Source organism: Lepidochelys kempii, chromosome 8 (genome assembly GCF_965140265.1).
Source record: "Lepidochelys kempii isolate rLepKem1 chromosome 8, rLepKem1.hap2, whole genome shotgun sequence".
Classification (NCBI taxonomy): Eukaryota; Metazoa; Chordata; order Testudines; family Cheloniidae; genus Lepidochelys; species Lepidochelys kempii.
This window is the reverse complement of record NC_133263.1, coordinates 69,197,867-69,221,720: the sequence shown is the minus strand read 5'-3', so window position 1 is coordinate 69,221,720 and position 23,854 is coordinate 69,197,867. Positions and strand designations below refer to the sequence as shown.

At 40.1% G+C, this 23,854-nt stretch overlaps 1 protein-coding gene across 2 annotated transcripts in view; it reads right to left on the bottom strand.

Annotated features, from left to right (window-relative positions):
* The window catches only part of COL11A1 (collagen type XI alpha 1 chain), a 233,513-nt gene extending 212,857 nt beyond the window's left edge, over positions 1–20,656 (bottom strand). For both annotated transcript variants that reach the window (XM_073356871.1, XM_073356872.1), the window contains exons 1-2: positions 20,247–20,656; positions 735–902 (exon numbers count right to left, since the gene is read on the bottom strand). In XM_073356871.1, the coding sequence (XP_073212972.1) occupies positions 735–902; positions 20,247–20,361 (283 nt within the window). In that variant the 5' untranslated portion in view covers positions 20,362–20,656. The remainder of the gene's footprint in view (positions 1–734; positions 903–20,246) is intronic.
* Between the last annotated feature and the right edge of the window lie 3,198 nt (positions 20,657–23,854).

Genomic DNA, 23,854 nt, shown 5'->3' with positions numbered 1-23,854 from the left:
TGATGACACTCAGGTAGGCCATTGACCCATGCACACCTAGTCACAGTTTGTGATGTACACGACAATTGCCTGAGCCGACTCTCATGCCTGATTAGCAGCTTCCAGCCCTGGGATTAGTGTAGGATTTAATTTTTTATGGTCTACTGTGGGCATGGTGCTAGTTGCCTTATTTAGGACGGGGAAAGAATTCTCCCTCACCACCATATTAGGCAGGATGGTGTGGGGTGACTTTTTGCCGTTCCCACAGCAGCTCAGAGATCTGGTAAATTTAGTCAGAGGAGAGATGTCACAATTTAGCAGGTATCCTGTGCTGGTACTTATTCCATAGGGATCCAGTTCCCTGAAAAACTGGATTTAGAAGTGACTTAGGGGAAGGCATCCCTAAAGAAGCTGGGGAGCAGAATTGGGTCTCCTAACATCTGGTACAGCAGAGAGGCATTGTCCATTCCCTAGCTCCTTAACCTGCATAATTTGGGCTTAGTGGTACAGTCCCAGAAATGTGATGGGAACAGCTGTGGAGAGTGGTGGGGGTCATTGCAGCCCTCCACTAGGTTGAAACAATTAAGGAAGGAACAATGACCCGCATGTACGAATTACTGTAGATTAGTTCCAAGATGAGTTAAATAATATAGTAGTGGTCAAATTAAACCACATCCATTGTATATTGATTATCTTTCTGCCTGTCTGGGACAATAAGAAAACATGCCAGGAAACTGACTTTCTTATAGACTCACCTGGGTACAGTTGCTTTGTTGGGGCACTGAGTTGTGCATGTTTTGAAACTCTGTAGGCAACATCTGATTCTTTTGAATCCTTTCTGTTTGTGCAAAATCCTGCTGTTCTTAATATTCCTTCTGGTGACTTGTGAAATTCTAATGCTTTTAGCACATCAACTGGTTCAGCTGAAAAAGTAGCAAAAACAACAACAAAGAATCATTCAAACTGCAACATTTCAAAAAGGAAATGAATTTCATTGCTAAATTATATATGCAGGTGTCTAATCATCAGAATGGCTACATCATATTTTGGTTTTTTTGCAGGCTATTCTTACAGTAGAATATTATTTTAACAGGGTCATTTTCTCATCAAATATCTAGGAGCTCATCATACCCAGTGTAAGTTAGTTAAGATCAGATTTTTTTTAACAGTCACTTGCTAATTGAGATTTACTATTTCATAAATAATCTGGAGATTAGTGTTTACAACACAGATTCCTTTAACACATGAATTCTGATAAGTGGAAATGATTTAACGAGCATTTCATATATTGTACCAACACTTAGCTCTGAAACATAATCTTCTTTGACCCCTAATACAAATATACATTCTGACCACATGGGACTGAGCGTACAGCACTCTTCTCCAGAGGTTGGTAGGAAAGGGGCTAATTGTCTCCCCATCTAGCTAAAAGAAGCATCACAGGAATTTTACAAAGTTGGAGCAACTGTGGGGGATTAATTAATTTGCCCTCCACCCTGCTGAACACATTAGAAGTGGGATGTGCTCTGGAGAGTCTGGCCACAAGGGTCAAAGAGGAATGATTTCTAGAAAGAGGGCTGGGGGAAGTTAGCTGCTTGGGTCTCTCTTTTTTCTAGAATTTGACTGCACTGAACCACACTTCAGATCTTTATTTGGGATTTTCACTGTAGGGAGCGCTGTTGTAGTCATTTGTCTCTTAAAGGAGCAGGATTATGTTCACTATTGAGTCTTACAATAATGAGCACAACAAAGATGTTTAATCCCCATACAGGCATGAAGAATCATCTCTCGCTCAGAACAGCTTGCCGTGACACCTTGTATTCATTCTTATGAGATCAGCGCATTAATATATAGTAACTGTTGTTCAGGCACCAATCCTTAATTGATCTCTGAATACATCCAGATTTGATTTTAGGCATAACAGGATGATGGTGTAAACAGCCATAATACTGTAAAATGTGTGCAAGCCATACTGGGTAGCTCAGAAAAGGAGTAAATAGACAGAGCCTGTTGTTTCTAGGTCAATGGTTCACATTATTATTTATTATTATTTATATAGCAGTAGTGCCTAGGAGCCCCAGTCATGAACCAGGAACGCATTGTGCTAGGCACTGTACAAACACAGAGAAAAAGACGATCTCGGTCCCTGGCCCTGCCCCAGAGGTCTTACCGTCTAAATAATCTAAAACAATCCAATCAAGATTGCTGGTAGCCTGTGGCTGCTGGCTGCTGTGAAGTAATTTTAAATTCTCGCTCCAGGTCCTGGTAAACAAGTGTCCACATAACAAAAACACTCACAATTTGAACTCTTTGGCATCCTTGGTTACTGTTGCAGGGATGCCAAGGATTGAATGGCATGGAGACAGAATTACTTTCCCCTCAAAAGAGGCCAACTCTGGACTTTCTAAAGTAAAAACGTTCCAAGGTTTCCGTAATGAGATGACAAAGTATATGGCTCCTTCCATCTGGTGATACATTTTCAGAAAAAAATACCAGTGAGCTTCTGCTACACTTATTTTAAATAATTCTACCTCTGATATTTTCCTCCCCCACCAAGATTACATTATTATCAAAAATAAACACAATACTGAATGTTTATCACAAGTTAATACATCCTGAAAGAATCCCTAAATGTACACCTGCTACAAATAAAAGATATCTATTCTACATTTTCCTAAAACTAAATTTAAACATTCTGAAAAGCTACGTTTCAACATTAAATAATGAAAATCATTACATAAAATCTAAAAATATGAGCTTTAACTTTGTAAACCTTGGTTTATGCCTTGTAAAAGCATTCCTATTAATTTCAATGAATATGATATATGTTCACTGAACTGTCTCATTACTCATGTGGGAGACATGCCAAAGCACTTCTACAACCGTAAAAGGGTTGGCCAAACTGTTTCTCCAATAACTTATTGGTGTTTTTTGCAATGTACATAATGATTAGAGCTGGTAAAAATACTGCAGAATCAGTAAATATGAATATTCATTCAAATTCCAAATGGCTGCTCCCAGAAAACAAATGTGGGAGTTGGGTGAGGCAGCTTACATCACATTGTCCATGCTGTATGGCTTCAGGGGAGAAATAGGGATGTCAAACTGGCACTCTTTATTTTATAGAGAAAAAGATCATTTTAACTGATTGTCTTCCCTTTGGGCCCAATCCTGAAGTCTCTAAGCAGGCAAAATTCTAACCACTTTCTGTAAAGGCAATCTTTTAAAACTAAATTAAATTACTTCCACTGTTAAGGCTGAGCAAATTCTCAACACAAATGTATTTGGTGAATGTATCACTTCTTTCTCCTGTTCATGAACTGTAAACAAGCAGTAGTAATGCATGTATTCTCTACTGACTATTCATTTAATGAGTCCACAAATATCAAGTGTAGGCCTGAAATTCAGTGCTTGTGAATATTCATGTATTTTAATGAATGTTCACCAACAGCAAACAGAAAGGTTGAAAACATAGTAAAACTGAAATTCTAGTTAGAATCACGGAAATGTTTGTGAATATTTTTCTTCACTGTTTGCTCAACCGTAGCCAGTATTGTCTTCAGTACTGATTTTGCTTCAGCTCAGCATTTCATAAATCATTCTATCAGTAACACATGTGAGTGCGCTTATAACTAAAATAGTTCATTCTACTCAGCTCATTGCACTGCCAGCATGAAGATAGATAATCAAAAGCAGTCAAATGTGTGGTTAAATCTCACTCTGTAAAAGTCCAACTCTGGACTTCCTAAAGTAAAAACGTTCCAAGGTTTCCGTAATGAGATGACAAAGTATATGGCTCCTTCCATCTGGTGATACATTTTCAGAAAAAAATACCAGTGAGCTTCTGCTACACTTATTTTAAATAATTCTACCTCTGATATTTTCCTCCCCCACCAAGATTATATTATTATCAAAAATAAACACAATACTGAATGTTAATACAAGTTAATACATCCTGAAAGAATCCCTAAATGTACACCTGCTACAAATAAAAGATATCTATTCTACATTTTCCTAAAACTAAATTTAAACATTCTGAAAAGCTACGTTTCAACATTAAATAATGAAAATCATTACATAAAATCTAAAAATATGAGCTTTAACTTTGTAAACCTTGGTTTATGCCTTATAAAGGCATTCCTATTAATTTCAATGAATATGATATATGTTCACTGAACTGTCTCATTACTCATGTGGGAGACATGCCAAAGCACTTCTACAACCATAAAAGGGTTGGCCAAACTGTTTCTCCAATAACTTATTGGTGTTTTTTGCAATGTACATAATGATTAGAGCTGGTAAAAATACTGCAGAATCAGTAAATATGAATATTCATTCAAATTCCAAATGGCTGCTTAGTTTAACTAGTTTTGTGCCCCTTTTGCTGTTTGCAGACATTTCTACAGATTTCTTCCTCATTACTGTTTGGGTAACAGCTGTTTATGGAATATCTGAATTGGAATGTCAGCAAGACAAAAAAAAGATCATTCATCGTTTGTTGTTCTGCTGTTTTAAAAAGTGTCTGTCAGGGATCAGAGGGATATCAGGTGATATAGGTGATTGCTCATGCATCACAAACAGCAGATCATCAAAACGGAATACTTTCCAAACAGCCCAGAAGATAAAATTTATTTCCACAAACTGTTAGTCAAATAATTTAGACAGCAAACCTAGCAAGCTTGTTCACAACAATTTTCAAATAGGGAAACTTACTGAAAACAGATAATTTTGCCATCTCCAATAACAATATAGCTGTTTTGCTAAATAAGAGTAGACCATGAGTAACAAATTAACCTTATGACATATTGTCGAATGACCACCACTTTGCCTGGCATAACAGAAAATACAAAAACCCCTGATTATTAAACTTTAAAAGAAGTGGTGATCCAAAATGAGAAAAGGAAGTTCCCTGGTAAACCTACAAAGAAATATATAAAATGCAGTGCCTCATTCATCTGGGCCTAGATATCTGCAAGAGGAAATCTCTTTATAAAGAATTTTGGGATCCTGTGCACCATGGGAATTGCTGAGGGGTGTAGTGGTATCTTCCTTAAACTAGTCACAGTTTGTGATGTACAAGACAATTGCCGCCCTGGACAAAACTTCAATGTACTGCCCCCACTTCTCACTCTCTAGAACAGAGGTATTCAGGGAAATATGCCTTGCCCAGGGGCGGAGGGCAGGGCGGAGTGTGGCAGGAACGGACATCAGATTTTCTGGTTTGGGGAGAGGGTTGTGTGGCAAGTCTTCTGATAGTTCAGAGGTTATGGTAAACACCTGTGGGCCCAGAGCCATACTCCAGCACCACTCACTCAGGTTTGGCTCTGACACTTCTGTCATGATGGAGGAGTGGCCTGACCAAATTTGAATGAATGAAGTTTTAACCTGGCACACAGGGTCACAGTGCCACAGTCCTGCTTAGATTTGGCCTGGCCACCCCTCCATCATGATAGAGGGATGGCGGGGCCAAATCCAAGTGAGTAGCATTACTACCTGGTTCACAGGGGTGCAGTGCCACTCAGTTTATTGATTTGGGTTTTTCCCGGTGGTTGGGAGCCTCCCTGAGGTGGGGCCCTATATAAGTGCCCCAGGTGCACATTGGTTAATCTGGACCTGGTTGATATCATTCAACACTTGCCCATATGAGGAAGCCTGAGATACTAAGGACCCTCCAAGTTTGTACGTTGTTCAGTTTTGACTGATCTTAATTTTGCAGGATATTCTATTGCATCAGTAGATATCTGCCTGTGATAGACCCTCTCACAAAAGCTTCCTTAAAGTGACTCTTACTCAGCCTGACTCTAGGTGGTACTCTTCTGGTACAATTTCTCCATCTGGCATTGAAATGAGACAAGGTTTTCACTAGGCAATGGAGTCTATTTGAAATTTACCCCATCTGTTTACTTCTCCTAGGAGAAAAAAGCTAAAGAAAAATGCAATAACTATTATGTCATATCACACTATTGCATCCAGGTAGTATATGGCTTCTGATTTGGTGTCTGGGGATGGGAATGTAAGGAAATACCAAACTATTAAAATTGCATGCACAGATCTCTGTTCAGATGCACAAAATGGGTGCATGGCCCTCTTTGCAAAAACTATAATTGATCAGGAAAAATTCAAATACCACATCTGAAAATTTGGTTCTATGGTTGCTGTGATAAACTGGAAAATAAGTACAAACCTGTACAAGGTTTGCAAATGGATCTGCTCACACATGCCTTACAGCCACAAGAAGTCCCAATGGCTCAAATCGGACCCTATATGGACTAAGCAATCACATGCAGAAAGATCTGAACCCAAGGATGTCCTATTAGAACACAGCTTTAGATCCTAAGAGGCCCCCTGAGGCCCAGATCACAATTGTGCTGGTTACCAGACAATGGAGAACCTAGCCAAAGAGATTCTGCTTCCCACGAAATATCATAGTGCAGAGTTCTGCAGCACCTCTGTACCGTTGACGGGGGTAGGATTTGGCACAAAGGGATTGTTTTCTCCAGATGTGTAACTTCCATGGATGTTAATGGATGTTATGCAGGAATAATGAGAGAAGAGTTTCATATTGTTGGATTTGCTGAGAGGACATGGAGGACTGTATTGTTTAAATTCTTTTTCAGTGTATTGATTGTCAAAAACAATCATTTTACAGTTTCCTTAAAAACAATCTCAACGTGTGAGCGAGGTTCATGTGTTTCCATCTACCTTCCATCCATCAGCTTTTTTTGGTTTGTTTGGAAGTGTTGACTAGTAAGCTGGAGACTGGTGCCCAATATCCCAATACAGAGAGGCCAAAGCACAAGACAACCTTAATGACACAGTGTCTTTAGAGCAAAAACACCTCTCTATTTGAGACATTTAAATTTACAGGGGCAAATTCTGCTCTCAGTTACCAGAGTAAGCCTGAAAGAACTCCATTCATTTAGGGAAGGTATTTAGATTTTCAGTTGTATAACTGAGAGCAGGATTTGGTCCACAGTATTTCATACTGAATGTAGCATTTAAGGCACACTTTGTAATCTTCCACTGCTTTTTATGCTTGTTGCACACTGGACTAAACAAAAAACATGGAGTAAAATAAACCAGAATGGTACAAATATAAAAATAACAGCTTTGAGGAGCAACTGAATGTGCAGAACCGTGTTCTGAGTAGGAATAAAAGATCAACTTCTCTATTGGCATAACTCCATTGAAGAATTTTTTTTGGGGGGGGAGGGTGTTTACACAAATGTAAACGTAACAACTAGAAGTCAGTGGAGTTACACAAGTGTAAAACTGGTGTGAGATCAGAATCAGGCCCAGAGACTTTAAATATTGAGGAAGATTTCACCATTTGTATTCAAGATGGCTGCTGAACTGGCATCTGGATTACTGCTGGAGATGCTCTTGATTAAGAGTGACTGCCCTGCACCTTTAAGCAGGAGGGTGATTGGCTGGATGACCAAAAGAAAGGAACAGTGCTTTATGGCTTGGAGGGGGGAGAAAGATGAAAACTTCTGCAAAAGGGATAGCGTGGTTGCTGACTCATCCCCTAGGAATGGAAGTGTTTAAAAGATGCAACCCTGGGCCTGTAGCCTACCTTTTACAAAGAGCAACCTTGGGTGGTCAGTCACCATTAATGTGCTGTCATTCCATTCCAGATGTGGGCAACTTAAACTTGGTTTCCAGCAATTATACATTGCCAGAGCAGCACAAAGTACCTGGAGTATGCAGGTGAATCTAGCCCTTTTGTGGGGAAAGAGATAGGAAGTGGTGGTTCCATTTTTGGGTCATCACTTCCAGCATTAGACTTTCCACAGATACAATGATTTTTAAAAAATGCATAGTGCCCTACTACTTCTTATGGATTAATAACCAGTATAATTTCATTTAAAAAATAAAGGGCATTTATACTTTGAAAAGTGACTTTGTAAAAATGACACTAGGATTCCATCTCTGGAGCAGACTCTGATCCCCTCACTCACAATGAACAATATCTTGCCCTCCATTGACTTCTACACAACATGTGTACGGGGTTAAGAATCTGGCCTTCTTTGGAGCCAAATTCTGATATCTCTACTTATGTTGCATAGCACCTTACTCTGCAAGCAGTACCATTGATTTCAGTGGGACTATTCTAGGAGTTATGTACTCCTCATTGTTGGTAATGGCAGCAGACCATGGGTCTTCATATTTAGTATTTTATAGTGCCATAAATATACTCAGCACTTTACTCACAAATAAGAGAGAAACTTATTTTTCCTCACCTCTTTCTGTCCCAATATGTGGCCTACAGTCTGTGTTATCTTGTGTGGCTTTCCCATCCACACTGAGGAAACTCCACATGTAGGAGATTCCAGGGCAGGGGCAGTACAGGAATCATGCTGTCAAAGAGGTGTCAGAGTGCTGGGGAAGCCATGCAGCAATACAGAAGCTCAGTTTCTCCACCCAGATGGCTTGTGCCTCTAGCTGATCCTCCAAGGGATCTGGAGCTTCACATTCATAGACTGGAAAGGGAGGAGGAAACCCACACACCCACACCCTGTCTGACAGGAGACTCTGAGGCATACTCAGCTAGTTTAAACCAGTTGTACTCCATGCCCTTTGTGGGAATGCTCCCTGTAGGTGAACACAGAGCACTAAGTTAGACAAAAAACAACCAAAAAGGGGAGTGGTTGTAACAAAGTCATAAGAATTTACACTGTTGACGTTTGGTGTACTTTATGGAATTTCTGGATTTTTTTCAAGTTCAAGGCAAGAGGAGATGGCTATTACCTTTGAGTGGTGCTATATTAAATCGTCTCAGTTTACAAGAATGTTATCTCTAACTGTGATTTCTGCAAATTCAATCTGGGATCAGAAAGTCGGACTGTCTAGTTCATGCATCAGCACCCACCATTAAGATTCTAAAATTATAAGAAAACCTAATTAACCCTCCCATGGCTGTGTCTTTTCTGAAGGAGTAAAGAGTAGCACAAATGTATTTTATTCTCTAACATATGCAGATATTACTTTGGATTTACAAAGGAAGCAGATATTTTGAGTTAAGAAAGTGATAGTATCTGACTATAACCATGCTTTAAGGCTAATTTTATTTTAGTAACTAGCAGCCAAGAACGCCTCCGGATTTACAATGGTGGAGACTGGAACCTTCTTTCTAGTCACTGAACAACTGTAGCACAGGCAATAGCAATGCAAGTTTCCAAGGATGAAAAAGGTTTTCGGTCTCTATGCCTATTCAGTATTGGATCCCTCTGTCCGGGGCAAAAATGGTACAACTAGTGCTAGATACGGTGGTGGGTTTGGGATAGTAGACTTCCAAAAGTTTCACAGAACCTATCCATCCTTGCCTACCAACCTGGGCTGTATTCAAAGTGGTAAGCTAGAGGTAAAAAGCTCCAGCTCCGATGAAGAGTAGCTTTTCCTATTAAACAATTACACATTTTTGAGTAATAGCTTCTGTGCCTTACATGAAAATTGGAAAACTATTTTAACAAGTTTAAAACAGTAATATTTTGGTCAAGGGTCTGTTGACTTTCAACCTAAAATGTATTTTTACTCCAAAACACAAGAAAAACCCTGACAGAGTCACATTCTTGGGTTCCACTATAATACTGAGAGAGATAAAATCATGTCAAAATAGCAACTGAATAAGATTTGCTTGACTCAAGCTATCAGTAATAACTAAAGTAAGTATAATATGTCATCCTTAGTGGACTATGTACATATACATACAAATGGGATTGATCCTCAGCTGGCTAATGGAGCTGCACTGTTTTATACCAGTTGAGGTTCTGGCCCAATCATTCTGAGCACTTAATGTGTCTGTATCACATCCTTTACACCTAGGTAAATAAACCACTTATCACCTCAACCCCTTTTTTTAATGTTCATATCAACTACCTACACAATATCTTGGACAGTAATTTTGTCTGCTTTTGCTGCAAAACAAGAGATTGATCCAAGGTCAGAGCCTTGCTACTCCTGTCTAGAGAAAGACAATATAGAATACCTGGGCACTTCACTGTTGGGAATTATGATTTTAGGGAGATTAAATCTTCAATGTGCTGTGGTCTGATCCCTGCTCAAAAACACCTTTCTTGACTTTAACAGGCTTGTCAGTTACCAGCCAGTACCTAACCCCACCCCACCTTCCTGAGGATGGTCATTGAGAAGCTGGTTATAAGCCAACTCCATCATCAATGTATATCCTCCAATAATCTGGATCTTAGCCAATTGTGTTTCAGACCTGGATTTGGACAGATAGTCTTCATGGTGAACAATGACCTCAAGGCAATGGACTGAGGTCAAATATCCACACTAATTCTATAACATCCATCAGTAGCCCTCAATGCACTTGACTGAGGAAGTATTGCTCTCTTGTCTGAGGATCCTGTGGCAGGAACAAAATTCCTTTTCAGTGGCTTTGATCATTCCTTTAAGAGACATCCCAGAAGCCTGTGATGGGCAATTGTTCTTCTCACTTGTGAAGTCCCTCAATGTCGATTTTTTCGCCCTCATACATGGATCTTGCCACAGCCAAAGACCACTTAAAAGCTTCAGCTTGTGCAGAATTTGGTTATCCACCTTTTAGGTAGGGCAAACAAATTTCAGCACATTTCAGCACTACCCCTTCGCTGCATTTTCATATTCAATTAAAGGTGCTAGTGACTGAGCACTATAATGCTCTAAAATAGAGTTACCCTGAAGATTACCTCTTTCCTTATGCTATATCACCTCAGCTGTATATAGAAGGAAGGCATGCCTGACAATAAGATTATTGCAGTGGCAGGCCTCTGGATCAGGCATTAATTCCCATCAGAAATCTCACCAAGCCTGAACCTGACTATACTTAGTTTAAAAATGTAACTCTTTGCTCAAGTGTCTAATAAAATATAGTTGTTGAAATCATTTTAGCAATTAGTTTTTGGGCTGGTAAATCCTTAGCTGTTTTCTTCAGTTCTGGGAGAGAATTCAGACAATATACTCCCAATTTGGGGAAAGTGCTAGATCCTCATCACCTAAATTATGTACAAGGCTTCCACCTTTTAAATGGATGTAGTAATAAATGACAATAAACAGTTTTACCAGGATTCAATTACTTTACATAGATACTAAAAAAAAAAAAAAAAGAAAAAAAAAAGAGAGACAGGAAGCTGTACACTGAGTTGTCCAATATTTTGAACTATATTGGACAGATATTGATTTTCCTCCTGATTTTGCAGTTATTCATCAGCAATGTCCTCACAATCAATTTTTAAGTATTAATTCATTAGAAATGCCCCATCCTAAATAGAGTGTAAGAGTTGGAGCCACTAAACACAGTAGGCCAGATTCATCTCTGGAGTACGCAAGAGATTAATTTGGCCCAATAATATTAGCTTCTGAAATGTTATTTTTTTTACTTTGTATTGTTCCTTAGTAAATGTGATACATTATGTCGGTAAGCTGTTCTGTTGGAAATATCTCAAAACTTCATTACAAACTGGAACTCAGAGTGTGGATTTACTAATCTTTCTTCGTTCCTAAATTTAGTTTTTTAAAAGTTTACTCTTGTTTTATTTGATTGTGTCAACTATTAAAAGGCTAGCTATCATTTAGCAGTGAGATTCTAACAGTCTAAAAACATCCACACCCGGTGAGTGTTGATGAAAAGTCTTCAAGTATTTCTTATTTATGGCCAAGACTTTCAGAAATGGATGCCTAAAGTTAGACACTTAGGTACATATTTAGGTTTCTAAATATGAAGTGCTGAGTGCTCAGTACTTTTGAAAATCACACTATTACTTAAAGACATAGAAGCCTAAATTTAGGGTCCTAGTTTTCTAAAATCTTGGCCTCTGTTTTTCAGCACCCATCCAAGGTTCTAGGTGCTTATTACAATCTAATAGCAGTGTCCTATTATCTGTGAAGTGAGTTAATGGCCCTAGGCCAGCTCCTACTTGGCAGATATCCAAATAATAAAAACTACTATTACAAGAGTATCTGACACTAGTTTTGATCATCTCCTCAGAAAGGCAAAAGATTGAATGGGCCTGGAGTCTAAATGATCCTTGCTCCCATGGTGATTAATGAGACAGATTGGTGGGGGAGAATGGAGTAACTGGACTGTCACTGCCCATGCTCTGTGTCTGTACAGTGCAAGTCAGACCAGAATAAGAGAGAAATGTGGGGGGCAGGAGAAAAACGTAAATGCCGATTGCGTGAAAGCTTTTATACAGGTTTATTTTAGCTTCCATTGTTCAAGCTTTATTTTAAGCAGTTCTCTTACTGTGAAACCTGATAACTATTTCTTTTTTTTTTTTTGCATTACTTCTCACAGATTATCAGCCTGTTCTCTAATTCTGTAAACGTTTAGCTAACAGTTTAGTTTAATAGCTTAAAATGAACCTGCAATAACAGGACAGACCCTAAGTAGCCAATAACTAGTTAATCAATGGGGGAGCATTTACTAACAGCTCTTGATTTCGATACGGATAGCTAGAGGTAAAGCATTTCCAATGGAAAGTCCTTGACTTTTGGATTCACATCCCTCTTTGGTTGAACAGACTCTGAGTCTGTTGGCATTTAGGGTACAGTTCAAAATGCATGTACTATTACAGGCATTTGCCATATAGGGGTGGTTGCTGGTTTTATAATGCAATGACCCTATTTATCTTTTTTTATGTTTTTATCGGAGTAGTTTTTCATGTTGTCCATGCACCCAAGGACAATTGTGATGGGCACATTTCAGAAGTTGAAAACCAAACATAAACAGTAATTATTATTAATTCTTAGAAAGTTTCATCTACCCATCCCAAAGTGCTTTACTAAAGTGAATATTTATGATTTGCCCTATTTCACAGACCGGGAAAATGAGGCACCGAGAGGTTAATTTTCAAGATTTAGAAAAGAAATCTAAACTATCTAGTTGGAGTGGATGTGCAACAACTCTGAAAATCAGTTTATCCTTATCTAGATGCTTAAATATCAATTTAAGAGATTAACTTTAGGCACCCAGGTTTGAGATTTTTACTCATGACTGCTACTTAGAGGTGAGAAATGTAGTTCTTTTAATCACTACAGTTTTATTGCACTTTACCTTAAGAGCATTCAGATAAAAATGCCAAAGGCTGATGGCACTTCCAGGAGGGCTAGGATATTGTTGTAGATCACTTCAATATTTGGTTGTATAAGAAGAACAGATTATCCAGATGCATACAGGAATGCTTTAAATAATTACTTCAATAACAGGTGGGCTCTTTCAAAAGCACTCAGAACTGGCCTAACTCTGCATCCGACGAAGTGGGAATTCACCCGCGAAAGCTTATGCTCCAATACGTCTGTTAGTCTATAAGGTGCCACAGGACTGTTTGCCACTTGGCCTAACTCTGTTTCACAGAAGTCTGACACTGAGAATCCTACCACTGACTTTGTCAGGAGCAGTTAGGCCAATGCAGAGCTCTCTTAATTCACTCAACATTGTTAAATTATAATTCAAAGAAAATGAAAGCACACAGTGAAGCTATTTGATGTATTTTAGATGACAATCAACAAGTAATTATGTCTCTTCTCAGAGCCCAAAACTGTAAAACACATGTCGTAAAAATCCTACTCAGGTCTCACACTGAGGTCAATGTAAGGATTGCCTGTGTATAAACTGCAGGCTCAGACCCTTAATGATGTTAGCTCGAAGGTATCAGTCATTTAGCTGAAATATTTTTGCAGGAATTAAGGAGTACCCTTTTAGGTTTTCATTACTGACCAAAAACAGTCTAGACATGGAGTGTAACCTAAATTTTTGAGGTTGAGGTTTCATGAATACTTCACATATTTTGCCTAAACAGTGGCTTCTTCATTATTTAGAGTAAGACCTTCTTTTAGACTAAGTATATTAATTATTTCATATGATAATCAGCATTCGTTAAAACAGAGCATGCATCTGCAATCTGATTCTGAGATTGCTTCCACTATTTTTATACCAGAGCAATATCTGGTCAGATGTTCAGCTGGTATAAATCCTTTAAACTCCATGGAAGTCTTATGCCAGTTTGCAGTAATGAGGATCCAGCTCAGTATTGATTCCACTGGAGCTACCGCTGGTTTACATCAGAGTATTGGTTGATGAAATCAGAATTTATTCTCACAGTGTCTAAGCATGATGAAGCCTCTTTTACTTGCTGAGCTAAAAAGTTCTTTAGTAGAACTACTAGCTCATGGAGACAGTACCTTCAGATGTGACATTCTGAGACCATCAAAACACAAATTAAATTCCTGGAATATCATTTTTCCATTACCACAATCTCATTACCATGTCACTGGCTCTGCTGATCACCATTTTTTTAGGTTAGAGGGTAACCTAAAAATGGTGATTAGCACAGCAAGAGACACTGTGTCCCCTCTTTTAGTAGGACATGTGGCTAATAGTTAAATATAAAAAATAAGTGATTGGGACTTCTGAACCCAAATGTTTGCAGATACACAAAGGAGGTATTTCACCGAAACCTTTTTTAGCTTTCAAAAATATCCTGATTATAGACTACAGCCTTGAATGTGGTATATTTGTACATTTTTCAACTATATATATATAGAAAATCTTTAGAAGAAAAGAACAGGCATGTAAGGGTCAGAACTTCAGCTGGTGAAATTTGGAATAGCTCCATTGAATTCAATGTATCTACACCATTTGCACAAGTTGAGGATCTGCTTTAAAAAGTCCCACAGCTTGAGAACTTGATCCTACAACTACTGAAGTCAATGGCATAACTCCTTATGACTATAAGCCAAGCAAATCAGCCCCCCCCCCCAGTTTTGCATCCAACTGACATCAAAGGTTTTTGACCTTGAATAATAATCTTGTTCCAAAATTATAATTAACCATTTAGATTGCTAGAATATTTTTAGTATTTGTGTTGGGCCAAATCCTGCTCACCTTAATGGTGGACATGTGGTGTGTAAGACTCAGAGTTTAATAATACTCTTCAATTGAACAAAATGACTAGCATTTGGGCCATTTTATACAGTCACTATGAACTTAATTCAGTTGCTATTGACTTCAATGACAGCAAGATCAGTATCTGTACTTTTTATTGTGCATTTGTTTTTATTATGCATCCTTCATTTAAACCTGGTAGCAAACAATATGCACTTATAACACCACCTCTGCCAAACAAAATTCTATTTCACATGCTGAATGCATTAACACTTTGACATATACAGAAATCCCAGGCCTAAAATTTACAAAGGTTTTTATGTCCCCTTTACATGTGATAATGTGCTGAAAGAACTCAAATACTGCCAGCTCCTGCTAGTATTTAAATAACGAGGTCAACAATTAATGTATTACATTTATAGTTTGCAAAGGTGGTATTTAAACCTTGGTATTCTAATTATAACTGTTGACAAAATGCATCTGTGTTCATCTAATTTCAGTAAAAGCTAATTTTCCCATCTCTGCCATGTCCATCCAAAGGGCAAGTCTTTATTGCTTTGTGAGACTGTGAGACTCTACTTGCTTAACACAAGAGGTTTCTCCCAAGGTCAATTTAATCTATTTGCACCCATTATCAACAAATAGTCAGGACAACAATAAATTAATAAATGTTAAGAGAATTTCTTATGAAAAGAAGCAAAGAGCTCTAGTGAGAAAAGAAAAACAACTTCTTAATCTTGTTGGCACATGGAAACCCTACTGTTCCTCACTGTACAAAAAAAAAATAATAATAATCTGTAAGAGGCATAATTGCTCCAGAACATTTTAGGTGCAACTGAAGTTCAGCAATAATGCCATGGTTCTTTTGTTATGCTTTACCTTTGTTGGAATTAAAGGTCCTATTGGTACGAATACTGCAGATGCCAAATTTACCAGGTTTTTTGTTGTTGTTGCTTTTTACAAAGCCTTTTAACTTATCAGAAAACATCATACAGTCAAGAATAGGTTTTGTGTTAAGGAAGCTTTTTCTTTTTAGTGTAGAATATCAATTCAAACAATTGCCTCTGGATTAATATAGATATAGCATTTTAGATATGTATCATTTGTGTGTGCTGTGTTTGTGTGTTTATATATATTGGACTTGATAATATATTTTAAACAAGACAAAAAATAAAGCTAGGAAATATGAAGAGTTTTTTTGTCTTGTTTTTGTACTGCAGAGCTAGTAAAAAGACACAGCCTGAATTGTCCTTTCAGGAGTCTGTCAAGTCTCCTGGTAAATTAAATATAAAGCACTAGAGTCTGCAGAATCTACAATACATACCAGTCATATTTCTTTGTCAGTTGCCTGTCTAAAACAAAGCCTTTAATTTAGAATTTCTGCAATATTTCTAAAAGAAAAAACAGACATATTCATGCAGGGTCAGACATCACATTCTGGGAAGATAGGACCATTTCACCTGCTGATCCCTGGGACTCAAACAAACTTTTCAGCTGGGCCCACCAGTAGTTATTCTCAATAAATCTTCTTATGGGTTGATCAACTTAACTCTATTTTTTTCAAGCTTGGAAATGTATTATCTCTTTAACCTTTGGAGGGTTGTGGTATTTTTAATAAAATGAATCTGGCTTTTACAAATATTTTACTATATTTTAAGTTAAAGGAGACATGCAAATTGTTCATTTTCACAATTGAGCATTAATGCATAGCATGCCAGTCAACAGCACAGGGGAACTACATCACTAATAAGCTGATCTGACCAGACATTTACAAGTTACTATTTGAAATCAACACTTCTGTGTTGGTTAATAATAATTAGATGTTAAACAGTTTTATTTTGAGAAAGCTGAAGAGCTACATTTCCACTGAGACCCAATAAGCATTCAGAACTGAATTACATACTTTTAGGTGGGTATGGATATTAGAAAAAAGTTTCCTTTTCCATTGTAATGGGCCCAATTCTCCATTCCTTATGCACCAAGAATTTCTGCTGGTTTCCAAAGAAGTTTGGGAAGCATTCTAATGGGATGACTAAAATAAAGCATCTACAATATCTTCAGGCAAATACTCTGTCGTCCATGGATTTACTTAAACAGAAGTTCATATATTTATTTTCTTTATATAGCTGACCAATCACATTTTCAATCCGAATTCTTAATATTGTCCTGCACGCTGATGAATAGGAAGGTTTCCATTTACCAGAAAAGCTTAAAAAAAAAAAGTTGATTTTCTTTCATTTCTTGCTCATGAAATTTAAATCAGCATTACAATAGTGCATTGACTCCAGGACCTTGCAAAAATTTATAGTGCTGAAGCCAAGCCATTTTGACTAAATGAGTTTATTCATTCCAAATGCATTGCCAACACATTTGGTATTTAAAGGTGAGAGGGTTGGGGGTGGGGGGAATCAAAGAAAGTCTTTTAAAGTTGTATTTTGTTTACTTGTACCAGGTTATAAAGCAAAAATATTTTCTAACGGAGTTGCTGAGAAGTTAGTGGGCACTGAAGCGACAAAATATATTTCACTGTTTTCCCCATTCATTTGCTTCTCATTTCTATGGCTTTCTCTGCCTTAAGGTGGAGAACCTCAAGAGCCTAAACAGAAATTCTCCACCCTCGTTCATCCCAGGACAGACAACTATCATTTTTCTTTATGGAAAAAAAAAGCAAAGCAATATGTAAGAAGAAGTCAAGACTCTTAGGAATTTTGTTGAGGTCTTTCTAAATAGCAGGAAATGTCTTATTTTAAAAAGTAGTTACTATAAAGTTTAACGCTTTATATGAATACATTGTGTAATTTGCTTTATAAACTGACAGTTTATGAAAAGCCCAATAAAATAAAAATCAGAGGTCTAATCTTAATGTAGTTACAAAGATATGATTTATGCTGCATTCTGATGAAACACTGCAATATATTCACTTCATCACATAAGTTACAATGATGTGTCCAAAAGTTTTATTTATTTTCTTTCCTGCTTTCAAGTGTCAGTCACTGAACAGAGCATTTTTGTCTTAGATACTAGTGAATGTTATTTTCTTTTATCTTTGTAGTCTTCTAAATGACAGTGGCGCACATAAAAGACTATTCAGAAATAATTTAATAATACTTCATATGGGAAATTAATCCAGATCTAGCTGCCACTAAAGTCAATGGAAAGACTCTTACTGACTTCAGTAACAGTTGGACTGAGCCGTAACCACACAGCTACCAGCAATTTGTAAGCAAATGGCATACCCTGTTTCTGAACATTTAAACCACTGTGTTACTTGTCAGGCAGTTTTCAGGAAAACTCACAAACTGTGGCAAACTTAAGATGCTCCCTGTCATTTTACGTTTCTGATATTTCCTTCCTTCATTAGAACGGAGAAAGAACTTTAAAAGTAATTCTTCACTCAGGTATTATTTTAGTAAATGTATCAATCTAACAAATCTTTGCTCCTGTTATTATTAAAATTATTTCAGTAAATACCAAGGAGCTTGCGCTGAATTTTTATCGGTGCTGCTTGGGTTCAGATTTTCATTTAAAATCTAGATTCAACCCCAGAACTCATAATAAATACTGTTATGAAGTGAAGGCTGCAAAGAATCATCTCCAGCTCATATTCAATTGGCATATTAGGTTTAAAACACAATCTACCCAGTCTTTGTCTTCAGTATCCCTCATTCAATAACTTCAGTTTCAATATAGTAATGAGTACCCAAACCCCTGCAGCTAGATGGGGGGCAAAGGGGGAGGGTAACTTATCCTTGGTGTAACTCCACTGGAGACATTGGAATTGCAGCAAGGATGGATTTGGCCCCCTCCTCCCTAAACTGTAAATGAGACCAGCAGGGGGCAGAATTACTGATTGATCGGCCACAATTCAAGTGGTGACCAGGTACAAAATGCTGAATGGAAACTTTGATGATTCACCTTTCTGTGCTCCCCACCATAACTACTGTTGACTCAGAAAGGGGGAAACGACACCACTGTTCTCTTCAAAAACGGGCAAATCTCGTCCCAGATAATGATATAAACAAAACCGGGACTGTGTTCTGGGAGCATCAGCCCCCTGAGGCTGTGAGGCCCCCTAACAGCTAGGTTGCCACAAGAAGAGCCTAACCCCTACAGCAGATTGCAGGGGGAAGAAGCGGCATTTCCACTCAGCTAGGAGTTCAAAGTCACTGGAGAATGCACAGCCAGGTTATATGTGTAGTTCCACATATATGCAAGCAGATCTTTTAAGGCCATAAGATCGGACTGTTCCGCTGGTTTCCAACTGAGGTCCCCAAACAGGACGCTTCTGGACCGGTTGTTGCTCCTCCTCACACTACCAGGCATCTCTGCAGGAGCGCAGCTCTTGGAGTTGAGCACTAGGGGTTATGCACTGCGCGCCCCTCCTCCTCCTCCCACCCACCCCCAGACGTGTGAGCTCAGGGCCCTCCCTACCTTCTGAGCTCCCCCTCCCGAGGGGGAGGATTGCGGCTTCTCGCTCGTCTGCAAGCTCCCAGGAATTGCACCCTGCTAACCATGTCCACAGACACCTAACGGACCACTCAGTCTTCCCCAAGGATGCGGGGAAGGAATGGGTGGAGGGGAGGGGGAGCCGCTACTCGGTGCAAGGAGCCTAGCTCCTGGCACTGACCTCCCTGCTGTGCCACGTAGTATCCCTTAGCTCCCAAACCGATCGCCCGGTCAGTTGCGGCTCTCCAAGTGCGAGCTGCACACCCCACCTGGCAGGGCGCGCAGGGCCATGGACTTGGAAGAGAGTTGCCGGGCTAGCAAGGGGCCCATTTAAAAGAGATGTTCTCTTCCCCGCGTTTTGGAAAACTTTTGCCGATTAAAAATCTTTGCAACGAAAATCAGAGAAAGAAGAACTAAGGAGTATTTGAAATCTTGAGATCCCCCCCTCTCCCTCCCCCGCATCTCCCCGCTCCTCGGAGGAGAGCGCAGAGACTTTTGTTACACTTTAGCCAAGACTTTGGGTGAACTTTTATCGGGTTCCTGACTCGGTACGTTCAATCGCGCTGAAAATCGCAGAAACATCTGTTGGTTTTAAAAATGGATTTCGTGGTGGAGGAAACACAGAGCTGTGTCCAAAACCGCCTTGCTTCGCCCCCTGCTCCCTTTCCGCAGTTACAAGAAAGAGGTCGATGTGGGGGTCTTGAACTCATCAGCACTTTAGAAAAGCGCCTGTAAAGCTGGTTCTGCAAGAGGCTCCCAGCTGGGCTTAATACCCTGAGCTAACCCCTCACCCCATTATTTTCGCCTCCCCAGGACGGGGATCTCATTTGACAGGACTTCCTCTAAAAACCTGGCGGCAGCATTGTCCTGCATTTTCCTCCCCAGCTGCGGAGGGGGGCTGGCTGGTAGCGCCCAGCTCCCGTCTCTTTCTTACCTCCTCTGACCTCTGCAGCCTGGAGAAGGAAAGTAAAAGCGATGAGTGTGGTTACAGTGGAGTCCCGCAGCCACCTTTTCGTTTTCCATCTTGTGGACCATCTCTGCATCTCCATGCTGGGCGCCCACAAGTGTGAACCGGACTCCGGGCGCCTTCAATGTATACCAGCTCCGTCCCTTCCACGGTATTCCCAGAGATGCTGCCTCTTATAGAGCCATCCGTGAACCACCAAAGGGGATTTCTTTTCGTCCCGCTCTTTGCTCCGTGCAGGCCCCCTCCGCCCCGTCCTCCCCCGGTGTCCTGCCTTCAGACTGCAGGGAGATGAGGGGCTTTAATCAAAACGCCAGGAGCGCGGCATCCCCCTAAAGGCTCCATCCCGTCAGAGGGCTGGGCGAGAGGCACTCGGCAGCCACCCCCGGGAGCCCAAACTGACAAGCCAGCGGCAGGTCAGAAGCCAATCGCACGCCTCCTCCGGCAGCCCACAGCCCGCCCTCCCTGGGCCCCGCAGGCTGGACCAGCCCCCCGAGCCGCCCAGCCAGGGCAGATCAATACTTGGGGAATGAAAGGAATGGCAGGAGCAGCCCGCAGGGAGCCTCCGTGCTCAGCAGCGCCCCGGCCAGTCCGCTCCGCAGCCGGCTCCAGCCTGCTCGCTCCCCGTCCCGGGGGTCGTGCGGCAGGGGCTCAGCCCGGACCTGCCGGGATCCGCTCCCCGAGCCAAGTGGGGGCAGAGGAGGGGCGGGTGGGACGGGGCAGAGAGCGCGAGAAGCGGGCAATGGGGCAGAATGGGAGGCAGGGGGTGGAAGAACGGGGGAGGGGGTCAGAGGATCACCGTGCCCTCCCTGGTTCCCACAGGTCTGCGCTGCTGAAGTTATAACCCAGCCCAGAGAACGATCGACGCCTAGATCGTCCCTGTCATCAAAAACCTGAAAGGCGCTGCCCGCTACTAGAGCTGGTGCAGGGACACGTTTCCCCGCTACCCACGAGCTGGACGCTTCCAGACAGGGTTTGGGTATTTAAAAGAACTCCGGTGTGGCCAGATGAAAGGAAGGGGGGAACCAACTACCGAAAGGTGAATCACCCCACCCGCACAATGCAGAGCGGAGGCCTTGAAATCGGGGGAGCTGCTGGGCCAAAGTTTAGAAGTCCATCTATGACAAATTCCCTTTCCTCTGTCTGTGTGTATATGGGTATTTCACATTATCCCATATGGTCACTAGAGCATAGTCAGTTTGCTCAGATTAGCCGGACCACTTAAGAATTCTATCTCACTGACTTTAAACGCTTTGGTTAATCGAAACTGACTATTCTTTGATGGCTCTAGTCATATGTACATATGGGATTTGTAAAGTGTGTCTTTACTGGTATATTTATGCTTCAAAACAAGCTAGTTTATCTTTTAAAATGAAAACTGTTTTAACAATCATATAATTTAATAATGGCTTCTAAGAAAATGATGTTTTACTAAGGAGAAAAAGCATGACAAGTTTAAAGCAAAAAGGAATAAATTTCAGAACTTAATAGCATTTTACCCTTTTCTTTACCGTACTGTACATTTATCACAGAAAATGGCAATACTGACCTCCTTTGTAAAGCGCTTTGAGATCTACTAATGAAAAGCACGATGCAACAGTAGGTGCTACTGTATTTCACCATTTCATGCATACATTTCAGTGAGGGTAGAATTATCTCCATTCTTTTACAGCTAGGGAAACTGAGGCACAGAGAGGTGAATTGACTGGCCCCAGGTCACTCAGGAGGCCAGTGTGAGAGCTAGGAATAGTACACAGGTCTTCTGAGTCCTAATTTAGTGATCTGTCTGCTGGGCCACACCGCCTCTCTAACTGCCAGCTTCAATAAATAATGGCAGAGGTTTAAGGAGAGCTTCATTAAACACGTACATTTGGCTAAATCCTGCTTGCCTTTACTTTCAGTTAGTGAGTAAACGCACTCTGAATTTTAAAAGGTGACTTGTGAAGGGAAAAAATGGTTTTGCATCCTATTTTCTTTATGCAGAATAAATAAGGTATTACGTAAATTGGATGGGAGAGGTGTACAAATTCCTGTTTTATATACCACATTTTCCTTAAAAGACTCAATGGACAAATGGAGGACTATTGGATTTATAACCTCCAAGAAATACATTTTAAAAAACTTGATTTTATCTGTCTTCGAATGATAGTTATCAAGTACCAATTATGCAATATGTAGCTCAGGAGTGGACTGCTATGTCCATGTGGAGACCTACTGATGGCAAAAGATGAAAAATAAGCAAACCAAAACAGAAACAAAAACCTTGGAAATTCTAAAAACAAAATATTTGGTTTCAAAAACTGGTTAAGTTACAAGGTGCTAACAATGAACTTACTTATAAAATATGGCTACTTGCAAGCAAGGAGTTAATAACTATTATTATATATTCATTTGTTTATTTGTATTGCCCTCAGTGATGTGCTAGACCCTTCCTAGAACAGATAAGCATCAGTGACTTTTTCAGTGTGTCCTGCTTCTCCCCTTTCCCATATCTGTGGGAGTTCTCAGGGCTCTTTGCCCTTCTCACTTGACATCCTATCTTTGGGTGATCTCATCCACTTACACGGCTCCAAGTATCATCTCTATATTTATGATTTACAAATCTGTCTCTCTGTCAGCAACATTTCTCTGCATCTAGTCCTGCAGCTCAGCTTGCCTCTGGGACATCCCTGCTTGGATGCCATGTTATCAGCTTAAGTCCTCTTCTTGTGTCTTCATACTGCTTCCTGCTATGCACATGCAATTGTCCAGTCATTGCACTCTGCCAGGTCACTGGAAGCGAATTCACAGTCAAGCAGTGGGCATTGCAGGAGATGCTTCATATTTTGAAGCTCTCTGCTGCAATCACAGGGACGAGTGATGTAGCCCCACTTGATCATCGCATCTCTAAACCAGCCAACTCCAGTGCAAAATTGATTAAGGCAATGCCATATAGTCCAGGGTCAATCTCCACCGGGTGATAGATGTTCGAGTGGTGGGAGCCAGAGCACATAGGCTACAGGGTCGTTCTTTACTCTTATTTGCCATAACTGAGCCAATTATTTGTTTGGGTGACAATGTTAGGGGTTTGATGGTGGCAAGAAAACTTTGTTGTGACTTCAGTCGACCCAGTGTTGGTGTTATATCGTACAGCTATGTCTTGGATCTGTGCATTGCCCTGTGCACTCTGCTTTACTAGCAACTTACCAGAGTCCATCAGCTTCAGTGAAAATGGCCAAAACTGAACTCCTATTTTTCCATCCCAAACTGTCTCCATTTGTCCCCTTTTACTACTGTGAACAATATCACCATCCTCCCCATTGCTCAGACATATATTGAATTTTCCATTAACTGGTGATATAATTTATTTTTAAGACTTTTAACGCAAATAAAACCATGCTAGCTTCCTCAAGAGTGGTCTTCTGTGTCTGGATTTTTGATAATTTATGGGGGCCACTAACAACAGCCTCTGTGTTATGGAAAATACCAAATCCAGTGTATATGATTGCTAGCTTAAGGATCTCCAAGGTGATGCTCAATAACAATGATCTAGTTCAAACTAGATTGGAGTGAGTGGCTCTAAGGTGGGGCTCACACCT